This window comes from Hemiscyllium ocellatum, chromosome 50 (genome assembly GCF_020745735.1).
Source record: "Hemiscyllium ocellatum isolate sHemOce1 chromosome 50, sHemOce1.pat.X.cur, whole genome shotgun sequence".
NCBI lineage: Eukaryota > Metazoa > Chordata > Chondrichthyes > Orectolobiformes > Hemiscylliidae > Hemiscyllium > Hemiscyllium ocellatum.
In genome coordinates, this window is record NC_083450.1 from 2,895,034 (window position 1) to 2,912,754 (window position 17,721).

General features: G+C 42.1%; 1 protein-coding gene across 1 annotated transcript in view; it reads left to right on the forward strand.

Annotated features, from left to right (window-relative positions):
• LOC132805635 (small conductance calcium-activated potassium channel protein 3-like) overlaps positions 1 to 8,891 on the forward strand; it is a 123,015-nt gene extending 114,124 nt beyond the window's left edge. Inside the window, exon 8 of the mRNA XM_060820824.1 lies at positions 1,297 to 8,891. Coding sequence (XP_060676807.1) covers positions 1,297 to 1,578 — 282 coding nt within the window. The 3' untranslated portion in view covers positions 1,579 to 8,891. The remainder of the gene's footprint in view (positions 1 to 1,296) is intronic.
• Positions 8,892 to 17,721: the final 8,830 nt, after the last annotated feature.

The following is a 17,721-nucleotide window of genomic DNA, read 5'->3' on the forward strand; positions in this document are numbered from 1 at the left end:
CTCTCACACTTCAGCCCTCATTCTTCTCCCTCCCACAACAGTGACAGGGTCCCCTGGTCCTCAGTTACTACCCCTCATCATCCACATCCAAAGGATGATTAACTGCCATTTGTGTCACCTCCAGCTGGGTACCACAACGAGACACATATTCCTTTCCCCTCTCTTGTCAGCCTACCAAAGGGACCATTACTTTTGGGACAACGTGGTCCACTCATCATCCACTGCAACACTTTCCCACACCCCCATGACACCTTCCCATGCAGTCACAGATGGTGCAATGCCTGCCTGTGTTCTTCTGCCCTGCTCACAATCTAAAATCCTAGACACACCTTCCAGGTAAAGCAGTGATTTACTTGCACTTCACTCAGCGTAGTCTATTGTATTTTCTACTCACAATGTGGTCTTCTCTACATTGGAGAGATGACATGCAGACTGGATGACCAGTTATTTCTGCAAACATGACCCTGAATTTCCTGTTACCTGTCATTTCAACACACCAACGTGTTCCCTGGCCAACATCCTTATCTTGGGCTTGCTGCAGTGCTCCAATGAAGCTCAGTGCAAGCTGGGAGAATAGTGTCTCATTTTCTGCTTGGGTACCCTGCAGCCTTCCAGACTCAACACCAAGTTCAGTAATTTTAGAACTTGAGAATTTTTTCCTTTGTCCTTACCTCAACCCTCATGACTAAGCCTTGTCATCACATGGGCTGCTACCACATACAACCCATTGTCAGCTACTGATAGTCCCCATTAGCAGCCATGATTCTCCCAGGCTGACCTCTACCCATTCCTTTGTCTGCACAAGTGCTTTTCTCTGTCTCTGGGCTCCACCTCTACCCATTGTTTACTCCTCCCTCACCCCACTCTATCTTCAGTATATATACTAAGCTTTCTGAGCTATCATCAGTTCTGAAGAAGGGTGACTGGACCTAAAACTTTAACTCTGCTTTCTTTCCACAGATGCTGCCAACCTGATAAGTTTCCCTCGAAATTTGTTTTTGTTTTAGACCTGTGAGGTTTGGGTGGATGGGATAATGTGCGATTTGGGATATGGGAAACAGAACTTTGGATGACCCACAGTTAGAGAAGTTAGCAGACTGACCGTTGAAGCAATGAACTAGCCTGAGTCCATTAATGAGGGTTTCTATTGCAGACTGAATAAGGAAGGGGCGGAGAAGGGTGATGTTAAGGAGTTAGGAGTTTGTGATTTTGGTGAAGCAGCACTGGTGAAGGTAGGAAGCATGCTAGTCATTCCAAACTAAATTTTACTGCTTTTATTGTATATGTGCAACCCAGATGCAGACGATCATGTATGACCTAATCACAGAGCTGAACGATCGAGGTGAAGACCTGGAGAAGCAGATAATGAGCCTGGAGAACAAGTTGGAGGGACTGACCAGCAGCTTCCACGCCCTGCCAAGACTGATCGCTGACACCCTGCAGCAACAGCAGCAGCAGATCCTCAGCGCTATCACTGAAGCTGGCAGTACACATGGTGACTCCCAGCGCTCTGACAGCCAGCTGGGACTCAGCTCCCCTTCCTTCCCAACTCCTTGCACCAGTTCCAGCAGTTGTTAGGGCCCTGAACTTTGGACCAGGAGTGATTTATTTTTCCCTTAACACTTCCCTCCCAAGCCCCCCCCAATCCACCCTTCACTTTGGCTCTATGAACAGAAAGATGGGGTTACAGGCATATAGGACCAGAGCTTTCATCTTACTCAGAACTGCCTTTTACCCTCTTTCTTCCTCTTGGGGTGCTGACACTCCCTCTCCGCAGCTCCTCTGCTACACAGACCCCACCCTTCAACTCCTTTCAAGTTGCTGCCAGATGAGGCAAAAAGAAAGGAACAGGTTCAGTTCTGAAACAAGGAGACTGAGTGTGCTGGGTGAGGGATTTGCTGGCGTGGAGCAGAAATAAGGATTGCCTTCTCACAGGGGCTGAAATGTGGGTCTTCTTCAAACAATAGCAAAACCTGCAGCCATCACTAGGAGAGAGGAGCCTTCCTGTCACTGCCTGTTGCCAAAACCATGATTTTCTTTTCAAGGGAAGAAGAAATACATATATAAACAAAGAATATATATAACTGAATAAAGCACAACACAAGCCTCTTCACTGGTAGGTGCAGCTATCAGCATACTCCTGCCTGCTTTAAGCTTGGCACCAGCTTGTCTGGTTTGGTCATATTTAGGAGACTGTGGCTTCCAATCCCAGTACAGGATTTGAGCCCATGATCCAGGCTGACCAATGCTCCAGTACAGTGGTGAAAGTGGATGTCACAAATTTCACAGCTGACCTCCTCTGTTGGGTAGAGATTTCTCCCTGGTGTTCCGGAGCCAAACGTCAACCAAAAAAACAAAGTAACAAAATGGGTTAACTGGTTGGCTTGTCCAGATGCAACCTAACAAAACAGGAGTGAATCCTGATGAGAAAATCACAATCACACCAGGAGCAACAGGGGGAGGAGAAAAGTACTTAGGGCCTTTCAGTCGAGGTCAGTTTGGCTTTGTGTTTGGCCAAAATGATCCTTCTGTTCCCCAGCGATGCAATGCTAACAGAAAGTTTGATTTTATGCAAAATTCTTGTCTGCCAACCTATAGGGCGAAACGGATGAGTTAAACAAGGAGTGGTGTCCCAGCACTGTATGTGTGTATTAGACAAGGCGAGAAATGACCCTTTCAAAACATGTTTTTTTAAAAGAAGAGAGACTGCTACTTAGAAATTACATAGAATTTACAGCACAGAAACAGGTCAATCCTGGGCGTTAAAACAAATGTAGTCGCACCTTGCCTTTGCAATGCCTCATTCTTTTCTCAAGAAGACAAAATGAAAGGTTAACCTGACTAACTCGGAGAAGAATGTTGAAACCCCAGAGGGACTATTTATCAGTATCTGTATTAATTTTATATCAGTATAATGGTGATGGATTTGCTTCTTCAGTATTACTCAGCTGTTAAACTGTCCAGGGCTGGCAATAGACTCTCACACATTGTGTGAAAAATTAGCTTCAACCAGAGTGGTCAACAGTATGATGCATCCTTTCGTTATGAAGTCCCGTCTTGCTGCATTTCCCCTGATCTCTCCAGGAGTGGGGTGAAGATGAGGGAGTGGGGCATAGAATACAGGATCCAAAGGCATTGACTACCTCCCAAACTCCTAGCCATGCCCCATTCTTCATATGTGGCTCCAGATGATGAGACTGAGGAATATAAGTTGTGAAGACGATATAAGGAAGCTAAAAAAAGGGCTACAGATGTGTTAAGTGAGTTGGCAAAGATAAGGCAAATGGAGTATAATGTGGGAAAACATGAAAGTATCCATCATGACAGAAAGAATAAATAGAAGCATATTCTCTAAATGGTGAGTGTGCAGAGCTCTGAGATGCATGCTGAGGGGTATCTGAGGTATCCTAGTCATAGAGTCACACAGCATAGAAACAGACCCTTCAGCCCAACTCATCCATGCCAACCAGATATCCGAACCCAATCTAGTTCCCTTTGCTAGCATTTGGCCCAAATCTCTCTAAACCCTTCCTTCTCATGTACCCACCCTTTAAAATGTTATAATTGTACCCACCTCCACCAATTCCTCCGGCAGCTTGTTCTGTACATTCACTACCCTCTGTGTGAAAATGTTGTCTCTCAAGTCCCTTTAAAATCACTTCCCTCTCAACTTAAACCTACGCCCTCTAGTTTTGGATTCCCCTACTCTGAGGAAAAGACCTTGGCTTATCACCCTATCCATGCCCCTCATGATTTTATAAGTCTCTCTAAAGTCATACCTCGTCCTCCGAGACTCCAGGGGAAAGTATCCCCAGCCTATTCAGTCTCTCCCTCTAGCTGAAACTCTCCAACCCTGACAACATTCTTATAAATCTTTTCTGCACTATTTCAAATTTAACATCTTTCCTATAGCAGGGAGACCAGAATTGAACACAGTATTCTAAAAATAGTCTAATCAATGTCCTATATAGCCACAACATGACCTCCCAACTCCTATACTCAACGCACTGACCAATAAAGGCAAGAGTGCCAAATGCCTTCTTCACCACCTTGTCTACCGGCGACTCCACTTTCAAGGAACTATGAACCTGCGTTGGTCTCTTTGCTCGGTAACACTGCCCAGGCCCCTACCATTAATTGTACAAGTCACGCTTTGATTTGCCTTACCAAAATGCAACATCTCACACTCTGTTTAAATTAAACTCCATCTGCGACTCCTCAGCTGATTGGTCCATCTGATCAAGGCCCTGTTATACTCTGAGATAACCTTCTTCATTATCCATTACATCACACTTTTGGAGTCAGCTGCGAACTTACTAACCATAATTCCTATATTCACATCCAAATTTTTTTTTAGGTTAGATGCCCTACAGTGTGGAAACAGGTCCTTCGGCCCAACAAGTCCACACCGACCCTCCAAAGAGTAACCCACCCAGACCCATTTCCCTCTGACTAATGCACCTAACACTACAGGCAATTTAGCATGGCCAATTCACCCTAACCTGCACATCTTTGGACTGTGGGAGGAAACTGGAGCACCCAGAGAAAACCCACACAGGCACAGAGAGAATGTGCAAACCCCACACAGACAATCACCCAAGGCTGGAATCGAACCTTGGTCCCTGGTGCTGTGATGCAGCAGTGCTAACCACGGAGCCACCATGCCATCCGTATTTAAGAAATCTAAGAAGGAGAGTATGCAGATACAGCAAGTAATACAGAAATCCTTTAGAATGTTATGTCTTATTGGAGGGGAATTAAATGCAAGAGTAAGGAAATTCTGCTTCAGTTGTATAGGGTATTGAGATGACATCTATGTACAGTAGTGGTGACTGCGGTTATGGAAAAATGTTAATGTATTGGAACCAATTCAGAGAAAGCTTACTAGATTAATACCTGGAATGAACAGATTACTTTATGAGGAAAGGCTACACAATCTAAGCCTGTATCCTCTAGTGCTTAAAAGAGTCTTAATTCAACACAGACAGTCCTGAGGGGACTGGACAAGGTAAATGTGAAAAGGATATTTCCTCTTATGGGAGAATCTAGAACTAGGGATCATCGTTTAAAGTATCCATTTAAAACAGAGATGAAGACTTTTATTTCTCTTAGAGGGTTGTGAATTTCTTTGGAATGTCCTTTCTCAAAAGGCAGTGGATACAGAATCATTAAACAATTTAAAACAGAGGTAGATAGATTCTTGAGTACAAAGGGGATGTAAGGTTATTGGGGTGTTTGCAGGGATGTTGAGTTGAGGTTAAAACCAGATCAGCCATGATCTTATTGAATCATGGAGCAGGCTTAAAGGACCAAGTGGCCTACTCTTGTTCCTTGTTTATATGCTCACTCCAGAAGATATTGCAATGGAATCTGACCTTTAGCTTCATGTTTGTACTTACCTCACCTCCTGAAGCCTCTGAATGGTGAGGACGAATGGAAAGGATAGCTATTTAACCCTTCTCTAACCCACGCCTTCTCCAAGTCCATTTAAAAGATTAAACATATCCGCCAGCATTTAGCTGACACTTACTGATCACCAGCGCCATGCAAACACTCCAGCACCCCCCCCAACCACAACCCCTTCCCCACCCCCTCCCGGATCCCACCAATCCCTACAGTGCCGTCTTTACACCTTTTCCCCCAGTTGGATTTTTAATGGGATGCTATTTGGACTAAGGTGAAAGTGATATAGCACTAGTTAAACTTTCAAAAGTCTATCACAAGCACAATGGGGCAAATAACCTCATGTTCTGTATTAATCTCTGATTTCGTGGAAGACACTGGATTAATAGGGGAAAGCAGGTGTTGAGTACCTTGTCCATCTTACCAAGAGCATGTGAGACTGATTTTTCACAGATGGAGATGCTAGTGGCACCAAGCTTAGTTTTCAGAGAGAGAACTGAAGGAAGGAAAGGAGGCTGATTCATTTGGTGTTCTGTGGAGGAATTAATTAGACTTGGAGATGGTGCATTTGATTCTGGATCTCAACACAGGCTGGATAACAGGGCACAGGAAGACTTCTGGTGAGGGTCAGTTTGGGACGTTAGCAGGGTCAGGAGAGTTCATACTAGCACAGACATCATTAGTTTGATAAATAAAGACAACAGCTGTTGCAACAGATCATTTGGATCTGCTTTTAACTCATTCAAAACCCATTTACTTAGAGTTAAAATCAGGCTTATTTATAGTAGACTATAGAAATAGGAGAGAGACTATCTATCAGAGGGAAAACTTATCTGGTATTCCATCCTGTCCCAACTAGGAGAGAGACTTGTGAAGGAAGATAGTCAGTTAAAGGTCTCAGAGACCTAATAGAAAGAGGTTGTGAGTGAAAGAGGGAAATGGAATCTGAAGAAAAGTGATAAAAATAGATAGAAATATTAGTGGAAAAATAAAGCAGGGAGGATGGTCATGGGCAAAGATATGATTTGAAATCCTGGGGAAAGGATGAGAAATAGGAGACAATGTGGTGAAACTGGATTTCACCTACATGAAGGATGGAAGCATGGGTAAGGAGATTTGTTGTTTGGGAGGAACAATGAGAACTGTTCGCAGGTGGCCTGTAAACACTCCTCCTGACTTTCAGTCCAGTAACAATCAACACTGGATGTGGGGTATATCGAATGGGGTATGCAACCCCTCCTATTTCACATCCCTTCCTGTGTCCAGTTTAATCTCAAATGAATGAAGGAGGCCAATGACATGGAAAGGAACAAGGATACAGACCTGCGAAGCAGGATAATGATAAAGGCAGTGACAAACTATGACTAACAGCACAGAGAAAATCAGGTAACAATCTATAGCAGACTACATAACAATGACTTGTTTAGATTTGCACGGCTTAAAAGCTAGAATTATCCTTCTGTAAACTGTCTGGAAAGCTGTTTGCAATATCCAAATACCCTTACCTTGGTCAGATTCATAGAGTTTTTTTTATTTTTTTATCTGTATGGTAAATTTAAAAGTGTTTTAAAAAGTGCTTCAGCTAAAATTTGGGTTCATCCCTTCTAAGTCACATTGATTAAAAGCGGAATAAAAATACCATTCCGAAGAAGAGTCACATTTGACTCAAAATGTGACTCTTTTTCCTTCTCCACAAGACTGCCAGAACATCTGAGTATTTCTAGCATTTCTGTTTTTTTTATTTCACATTTCCAGCATCTGCAATATTTTACTTTTATACCATAAAAGTAAATACCATTAAATACCATTCTTCTGTTATCCAGAGATCTAATTTGAACTACTTTCTGCAGGTAATTAAAGGTGTCTGTACAAGTTGCTTCCAGTTATTTGACTGGCAACAATATATATCATATATATGCCACTCATTTATATTAAGACAAAACCAAGGTACAGAACTGTCCTGATACCTGAATTCAAACAGCCTCCCCAGTGCAATACTGAGCCAGAGTGGATTCCAGTTTCCAGCTTGGTCCATAATGAATTAGTTTAATTTCATTGGAGCAATGACAGAAGTGTTACAGTTGGACCCATGACTCCCAGGCTGAGAAGGGACTTAAACAACAAGACCTGCTGTCTTTCATCACTACATAGTGCCAAAGGACTGTGGGTATGTGAGGACATCAAATGACTAGACTTGGATTGGTGATGCTCATCACTGCCAAAGCTTATGTGGAAATCAGCCAACTAGGTGAGGGAGCAGCGGTTGGGATCTAATTCTAAGTGTGTTCCCCACCAAGTGTCAGCAAAGTGGGAAGCAAGTTGAAAACTGGAGATTATGTTTCTGAACCCGGTAACTGGGTTACATTTTGGGATAAGAAAAGCTGTGACCCCATTATCTAATGAGCCCTCCAAATCCTGTGTCATCTACTGATTGCCAATTTAGGACAGAATAATGTGTGTTTCCATGGATTTAAACAATTGGTTTCATTGATCCCATGTGTGATCATTGATCTCCTGGTTTACAATCTAGTTCCTAACAGTGCCTGGGAGCAAATGTGTCCATTATATTTCATTGAATTTTAGAGCACAGAAATAGTTTATGCTGGTGTTTATCCTCCATATATGTTGTTTGGATTTTATCAGAATGTTCAAGTCATCCTAAAGGGAATACTCTTTTAGCACCCTTGGTAGGCTCTTTCTTGCTCTGCAGTCATTCCATGGGTTCCACATTAACCATGAGAAGTGTCATGGCTGAGTTCAATCTTCATCCAACTGACATGACTTGCAGAAAAAGGGGACTATGAAAAAGGGGGTGGTGTTCAGTAGTGGGAACCCTGCTTTTTTTCTGCTATACTCCCAAAAATGCCAAGATAAATAGTTATGCTCCATTGTTGACCCTGCTAAGGTTCAACTAACTCATTACAGATTAATAATTGAAACGGAATCCTTCCTGCTCTATAACTTTCAGTATCACATTGGGCTGCAAGTTTGGGTCATGAAATCAAAAGAGCTATACTATAAACAGCTACCAACCTGCAAAATTTAGATCAATTCATGTAAACTATACATGGCTACTAGTTTGGGATAATGAGGCCTAGTGTTGTACACTAAAAATGGCTATCAGTCTGCAAGAGTAGATCATACAAATTGACAAGAATGTGGATGCAGAGATGTTGCTGAGCTGAAAATAATTTATTTCCTAGTTTCTCCAACTTCTTTTCCCACCATCAGACTAGCAGTGTGCACACAGGTATAAGCTGAGATTTGTTGACAATGATTGCAGACATCTAATATGTTGCTTGGTTATCCACTTTCCATCTCCATCTGGTTCTTGGCTTTGTTTTGGTCATATGTGCAGTGTTGTTGTAGCCAAAATCAGACAAGGTCTAATCAATGGTTTAAAACTGTTCACTGTACAAAGTGCCTTGGACTTCAAGCTAAGGGGTCATCATATCGAAGGATATTCATTAAAGGCTTTAGAAACTAAATGGAGTCTCTGACTATTTATTCTTACTGAGAACTTGAAGTTGTTATAACTCAAGGGGACTGGAATCTAAAAAGGATACCATCAGAGTACTGTTCAGTATTGTGCTTTATAACTCTGGAATAGATGGGAAGGAGGCAAAATAAGTCCGGTGCTGCAAGTATTAAATCATAAAGTCAGATTGCTTACAGTTAGCTTTTATTCCTAAAAAAAAATCTAAACCATCAAATTCTTTTAAAAATCTGCTGAACAAATCCAGGATGAGGGTCTCTAATCCTGAAAACCAGAGCTAGTGGAAACAAACCCTTCAGAATTTGAACAGACCTGAGTTTAGCTTACAATCCATTACAAATCCACTGACTCCCACAGTTACCTTAACTATAAGTCCTCACACCACGCTTCCAGTGAAGACTCTATTCCATTGTCCAAGTTTCTGCATCGCCATTGCATGTGAACTGATGATGCCAGCTTCTACAAGGGGACCCCCCCCCCAAAATATCCACCTTCCTTCTCAGCCCAGGATTCCCACCATTTTAGGTGACCCATATCTGACTATCTTCTCCACTTTGTCCTCACCCTTTCTCCTCCTTCACACATGATGATAGGGTGCCCTTGTTCTCACTTACCACCCCACAAGCATCCACATCCAAAGGATGATTAGCCACCATTTCTGCCACCTCCAGTTGGATGCTACTACTTCACAAATTCCCTTCCCTTTGCTTGTCAGCCTTCCACAGGGATCTTTTCTCCCGGGTCACCCTGGTCCACTCCTCCACACCCAACACTTCCTCATACTCCGACAGCATCTTCCCAAGCAATCACAGAAAATGACCTGCCAGTTTACTTCCTCCTTCCTCATCATCCAAGACACACCTAGACACACCTTCCAGGTAAAGCACTGATTTACTTGCACTTCACTCAGTGTAGTCTACCGTATTTGCTCCCCACAATGTGATCTCCTCTACACTGGGGAGACAAAACGTAGACTGGATGTCTGCTTTGCAGAACACCTACCTTCTGTCTACAAAAATGACTGTGAGCTGCCCTTTGACTGCCAATTCATCTCACCACTGTGTTCCAAAGCTCAGCACAAGCTAGAAGAAACAGCATCTCGTTTTCCACTTGGGGACTCTGCAGCCTTTGGGACTCAATATCAAGTTCAATAATTTTATAGCCTTCTCCCACGTCTTTCAGCCAACCTCCACACAACCAAACCTTGTCATCACATGGGCAGCTACCACATATGACCCATTGTCAGATACTGATGGTCCCCATTAGAAGCCATTGATTCTCCCAAGCTGACCTGTACCACATTCCTTTGCCTGCCCAACTATCTTTCCATCTCTGGGCTCCATCTCTACTGATTGTTTACTCCTTCCCACTCCCCGCACTCTTCAGCATATACACCAACCTTTTTCTAGCTCAATTCTAAAGAAAGCAGTAAACCCAAATGTTAATTATGCTTTTTCTCTACAAATGCTGCCAGATCTCCTGAGTTTTCCCAGCAATTTCTATTTTTGTTTCTGATTTCCAGCATCTGCAGTTCTTTGGTTTACTTTTGTTTACTGCTTTTAGCCTTCTTTAGTTTAATGGGGACTTACCTACAGTTGAGATCCTGACACAGTGTATGTTGGAGATTGTACCTTGCTGTCACAGCTGAGCTTTCTCATGGACATCGCTAGAGCTCTGGTTCGGCAGCACAAGAAAATCAAGTACAGTTGTGGAATCCAGCTTGTGGAGGTGGGTTAGAATCTGAGATGTACAGATTAGTTTGCTTGGTAAATCACAAATCTGGGCACAAGAAATTTTATTTTATGCATTTCTCAATTTCTGGTGCACTATTAAAAGCTGATCCATCATTGTCAGATTGTTTATGATTTAAATCTTTCTTTTTCCATTTCCGTAAAATTAAATTCATCCAATTGCTGTATCCCAATTTACTAGGAGAAAGTGAGGACTGCAGATGCTGGACTTCAGAGTCGAGAGTGTGGTTCTGGAAAAGCACAGCAGGTCAGGTCAGAATCCTGATAAAGGGCTCTTGCCCAAAACGCGATTCTCCTGCTCCTCGGTTGCTGTCTGACCTGCTGTGCTTTTCCAGCACCTCACTCTCAACTCTGTATCCCAATTTACTCCAAGTCTTGTTCATCCACCACTCCTGTATCACTTGTTTTTGTTCCCGGTTCAAGGATAGCACAAATATGAATTTCTCACCCTTGTTTTAAATACCTCTATGGTATTACCTGTCCCTGTCTCTGAACCTTCCTCCAGGCCTAACTGTCCAATATCTCTCTGTCTCTTCAATTCTGGCTTCTTAACCATCTTTGACTTTAATTACCCCACCAAAGGTGCCTTCTGCTGCCTTGGTGCTAGGTTTGGAATTCCCAACTCAAACATTTTCATCTCTACTCCTTTATGTCACTTGTCAAAAAACTACTTCTGAGACCAAACTCAGCTGGCCTTACACGCCCTGATGTGGGTCAGTGTCAAGTTTGGTTTAATAACCTCCATTAAGTGACTTGGGAGGGTTGACGAAATAAAATTGAAATACAGGTGCAATTTATTGTGAGTAAATTACGAGTCAGATACTGATGAGACTCATGATTTGGAGACGTTGGTGTTGGACTGGGGTGTACACAACACCAGGTTATAGTCCAACAGGTTTATTTGGAAGCACTAGCTTTCAGAGCATTGCTCCTTCATCAGGTGTTTGTGGACAATAAGATTGTAAGATACAGAATTTATAGCAAAAGTTTACAGTGTGATGTAACTGAAATTATATATTGAAAAAGACCCGGATTGTTTGCTAAGTCTCTCATCTTTTAGAATGACCATGTTGGTGTCAGTTCTTTCATATGTAAATAGCAAAATCTTTTTAAAAGTTACATTCTCAAGTGCACTTTAACAATTGGTGTCATGCCGGCCCAGATAAGGTATTGAAGGTTTTAACTCCGTGTGATGATTTGGAGATGCCAGCGTCGGACTGGGGTGTACAAAGTTAAAAATCACACACCAGGTTATAGTCCAACACGTTAAATTGGAAGTTCAAGCTTTCGGAACGCTGTAATAGGGTTGTGAAACCTAGTGCTGCCAAATAAATCTGTTGGACTATAACCTGGTGTTGTGTGATTTCTAACTTTGTACACCCCAGTCCAACACCGGCGTCTCCAAATCATGACCTGATGAACATAGAACATAGAACATAGAAGGATACAGCGCAGTACAGGCCCTTCGGCCCTCGATGTTGCGCCGACCGAGTCCTACCTAACCTATACTAGCCCAATAACTTCCAAATGCCTATCCAATGCCCGCTTAAATGAACATAAAGAAGGAGAGTTCACCACTGATACGGGCAGGGCATTCCATGAACTCACAACCCGCTGTGTGAAGAATCTACCCCTAACATCTGTCCTATACCTACCACCCCTTAATTTAAAGCTATGTCCCCTAGTAAGGAGACTAGGAGCTAGCTAGGAGAAGGAGCTAGCGCTTCTGAATAAACCTGTTGGGACTATAACCTGATGTTGTGTGATTTTTAACTGATGCGACTGTTCAGTAGGGGGAGGTAGAGAGACCGAGTTGTGATTTGTAGGTACGTTATACAACCGCACGTCAGCCCTCTAGTGGTTGGAAGTGGTAATGCAAAATAAAACCAAGCCCAGTACCATTTTAGCTGCAAATGTGTTGCTGGTCAAAGCACAGCAGGTTAGGCAGCATCTCAGGAATAGAGAATTCGACGTTTCGAGCATAAGCCCTTCATCAGGAATAAGCCATTTTAAACATCCTTCCAGTTCCGGAACTGAAGGGAATTCTGAAGTTTCTGGAACTTCACCTTTTAACTGAACCCTGAGGTATCAATGCTGTATCATCCCCAAAGTCGATAATCCTTCTTGATGGTTATCAGCAAGGTGTTTAAGACGTTAAAACGATTTGATCCTCAAGAAGTGAAGAAACAATTGCCTCTTGTGTGATTCATAGAGATGTACAGCATGGAAACAGACCCTTCGGTCCAACTTGTCCATGCCGACCAGATATCCCAACCCAATCTAGTCCCACTTGCCAGCACCTGGCCTATATCTCCCCAAACTCTTCTTATTCATTTATGCCTTTTAAATGTTGCAACTGTACTCGTCTCGACCACTTCGTCTGGCAGCTCATTCCATACACGTGAAAAAGTTGCCCCTCAGATCTCTTTTATATACTTCCCCTCTCACCCTAAACGTGTGCCCTCTTGTTGTGGACTCCCCCACCATAGGGAAAAGGCCTTGTCTATTTACCTATCCATGCTCCTCATGATCTTATAAACCTCTATAAAGTTACCCCTCAGCCTCGACGCTCCAGGGAGAACAGCCACAACCTATTCAACCTTTCCCTACAGCTCAAATCCTCCAACCCCAGCAACATCCTTGTAAATCTTTTCTGAAACCTTTCATGTTTCACAACATCCTTCCAATAGGAAGGAGACCAGATTTGAGAATCAGTAGGAGGGAGTATAATGTTAGAATTAAGCTACTAGGCAATAAAATTTGAACATTTTTCCCCATATGCTTAGAATGCTTTCCTTTATTGGTCAGTGCATTGAGTATAGGAGTTGGGAGGTCATGTTGCAGCTGTACAGGACATTGGTTAGGCCCCTTTTGGAATATTGTGTACATTTCTGGTTTCCCTCCCATTAGAAGGAGGTTTGAAAACTTGAAAGGGTTCAGAAAAGATTTACAAGGATGTTGCCAGGGTTGGAGGTTTTCAGCTACAGGGAAAGGCTGAATAGACTGGGGCTGTTTTCCCTGGAGTGCCGGAGGCTGAGGAGTGACCTTATAGAGGTTTATAAAATTATGAGTGGCATAGATAGGGTAAACAGACAAGGTATTTTCCCTGGGGTGAAGGAGTCCATAACTAGAGGGCATAGGTTTAGTGTGAGAGGGGAAAGATTTAAAAGAAACAGGCCAGTTGGTCCAACAGAAGCTTCATGCCACTCAACTTCATCTCACCCTGTATAACTGCCCTCTGACGTAGCTGAGCAAGCCACATCCTGTTGAATGAATTAAAATAACAGGCCTTCACTATGCTGATCCAGGCAGTTTCATTGATTGTCCCTTTAATTACTATCCTCCTCCATCACCAGTATATTGTGGCTGCAGTATGTAGGATGCAATGTATAAGATGTAAAGCTGTAATAAATAGGCTTACTTAAAAAAAACCTTTACCAACCTTCTTTCACTTTGCCCTCTATCACTCAAAAGGAGGAGCAGGAATGTTGTAGTTTCAGACCACCCTAACTTGGACATATGTGGGCGGTTGTTTCATCTGCAATCCCGGAACTTCCTCCCTACCCAACTGCATTGAATCAGCATCACCATGTGGACTGCAGTGGTTCAAAGATGAGGCTTTCCCCCTATCACATTCCCATGGGCAACTAAGGATAGACGATGAATACAGCTTTGCTTATTTGCTGAAAACAAATGAAGGAGGCAGAATGGAAAATACTTTTGCCTCAGTTTAGAACCCGGTGAGTGTTCATGTGATGAAACAGCACATTGTACCCTCAGAATTTTTCCTATCAACGCTGGTACTAGGGGCAATATTACTTGATAGACACTTCCCAAATGATATTGGATTTAATTTTTGATCTCGAGAGGGCAAATTTGAGGATTATTAGTGATACACATGAGAGGAGTGTGTCCCTGAACCAGTGATGTTCAGTGTATGCTGGTTTCATTTGTTTTATTATTCATGAGATATGGGCAACACTGGATGAAGCAAATTTATTGGCCAGCCTTAATTGCCCAGATGGAAAACAGTCAACCACATTGCTGTTTGGAGTCACATAAAGGACGCGCCAGGTAAGGATGGTATATTTCTTTCTTTAAAGGGGATTAGTGAATCAGATGTGTTTATTGTATCAACCATTAGACCATTTTTTAATCCTACATTTTTTTATTAAATTCAAATTTCATCGTCTGCCAGTTGTAATGTGAACCCACGTCCCCAGAACACTAGCTTGCAGTTCTGGATTGCTAGTCTACTGACATTACCATTAATGCCACCACTTTACCTCATCTTCATTGTCTATCTAAATCTATATGTCAACAAAGAGTTTGTACTGAGTAAGTAATTGATGTGGAGGGCACCTATCGTACAGCAATAACGTCCCTGTCTCTGGGCCAGAAGGTCTGGATTCAAGTCTGGCATGCGCTGAAAATGTGTCCCAACATATCCAAGCAGGTTGATTTTATATATCTCAATTTAAGGTGGGTTGGAGGAGAATACTTTCTGAGATAAATGACTACATTCCAAAAGTACTGAATGAGCTGTGCTACCCAAACAGATGCAAGTCTTTCTTTTAGATCACTTATTTGCTGCTCTGTAACCTTGTGCTGAAGTGTAATAACATAACTATGTCTCTATTAGCATTCCTCTACTAGCATTTCTGACATTTCAGATATTTACAATACACCAGAGGTGTTGATAGTATCTCCCACTTGGAAGATAACTGAATATCTAGGTTGTCCTCCTCCTTAGAGTGAAGAAAGTGATAAAGGTTTGTTGAAGGTGCTCAAAATCATTAATTGTCTGTTTGTGTGAAAAGGAAGAAATGGTTTACATTGACAGGAAATTGGAAATGATAGGTAAAAGAACCAGGGGAGAGATGAAAACCACTATTTTATTCAGCAAATTGTTGATCTGAAATGTACAGCCTAGAATGGTAACATTCAAAAGAGAACGAATAAGTATTGGAAAGAAAAAAGTACAGGGATCAAGTAGAAGAGTGGGATTAATTGGATTGCTCAGGCTCAATCAGAGGGTTAAACAGCCTCCTTCTGTGTTGGATCATTCTCACTTTTGTAGCATGGGCTTCTTGCCTTGATAGCAATGGGTTGCCATCCTATTGGCTAGTTGCAATAGATGCATTGTTAAATTGCAGTGCAATAATGGCCTTAGAACTTTGATTGGAAAGTTTATAAAGTGGGTGTGCAGCTGATTGGGCAGTTGAGCCGTCATCTTGTTTGACAAAGTCATCAACTTGTTATTTAAATATAGAAAATCAGAGTAATAGTAGAAGTTAGTTTCTTTATGGTAGTCATTGGCTGTTTGTGATAGTGGGGTTAAAGACAAGTTTGTTTTGGACTAGGGATTCTGGAAGGGATGAATGAATTGATGGTGAGAATTTCTGCTTTTTATTTTGAGGGACCTTGTGAGGTCCCTCTATGTAAGTGTAGTAGAATTGCAATCATTGGTGATACTTTGTTTTCTTAATTACTTATTCATGGGCTGTAGGTTTTGTTAAATGGACTAGTATCTATTCCCTATATCCTAAGGGCCTTTTGAAGGTAAGGTGGTGAGCTGTTGCCTTCACTGCTTACAGCCTAGTGTATAGGTATACCCACTTTGGTTAGGAAGAGCAGTAAGTTGGAGTTGAATCTGATGCTGAATTTCAAATGATAAATAAGCAGGGGTAGGGGGAGAAAACTAAAGTTCAGGTCTTACTGCATCCAAAGTTTAACTCTTTCACAGAACAAAAACAAGTCAATTGTTTTAGCTCCTTGAGCCTGTTCATCCATTCCATAAGACCATGGCTGATTTTGTTTTGAGTTCCAAACTTTCACCTGCTGAAAACCTTCTTTATTTTTCCCAGCCTAACAAGAATCTGTGCTGTATTAACATTCAATTCCACTTCCTCCTGAGGTGGTGTTCTAAAGCTGTCTCTCTCTTAGTTCTGTCCAAACTACCTTAAGACAACCTGCTTGCTGTAGGTGAAAATCTACTAGACTCTGAAATGCATTGGACATGTCGCCATTGCCCTTTTTAAATTGGATCAAAACTGTATACAGTATGAGATGGGTGTCAGTTATACATATTTTCCATTCTCCTAACAACAGATTTGTATCCCATTAGCTGCCTTGATTGTGCTGTATCTATATACTTCTGTGACTCATCCACCAGCATATCTGAATGTTGGAATTCTGCAGTCATTCTGTTTAATAGTCTAATTTTTAATTCTCCCTGCCAAAGTGAACAACTTCACAACCTCATTACACTCCTACCAGATTTTTTTTTTGCCCACGTTATACTTCCTACCTTTATCAGCTATGAATTTAGCTATTACGCCCCGACTCTCCTTTTTGATCATTGGCAGAATGTGATATATGGAGTCAATCGGGCACAAATCTATTTGTGTATGGTTTTGTCTGCCAACTTTCTGTCCATTCTAGTATTTTACCCTTTGCACTAAAGCTTTTATTTTCTGCAATAACTTTTGATGTGATTTTGAAAATGCAAGTACAATGCATCCAAAAGCTCCCCTTTACCTACAGTGTTATTGCTCTGATAAATTGGTTAATGTGCTTTTTCCATTGACTATTCCCATTTAAGTATGCAGCCATAATCTCTAATGATCAAGTTTATCATGTTCACATAACAGTACACTCTAAATGGTCACAATGGGCACTTCAACACGACACCAGTATCCACCATGATGATGGCATTGCTGCAACAGCCTCAGTACTCGATACCAACAATTGCCGATCTCTGAGCACCATCCCACAAACCAGATGCACAGAAAAGTCATGGGGACCAAATTTGCACCCCAATATACCAACATTTTCATGCACTAGCTCGAACAAGACTTCTTTACTGCATAGGACCTCCAACTAACACAACACCAGATATATTGATGTTTTCTTCCACTGGACCCATGGTGAGGAGTCAGTGAAACAACTACAGTGACATCAAATGAGTTTCATCCCACCATCAGACTGAGCAGAGAATACTCATTCTTGGACATGTGCATCTCCATCAAGGATAGGCACCTCACTCTACTGCAAACATACACAACCTTA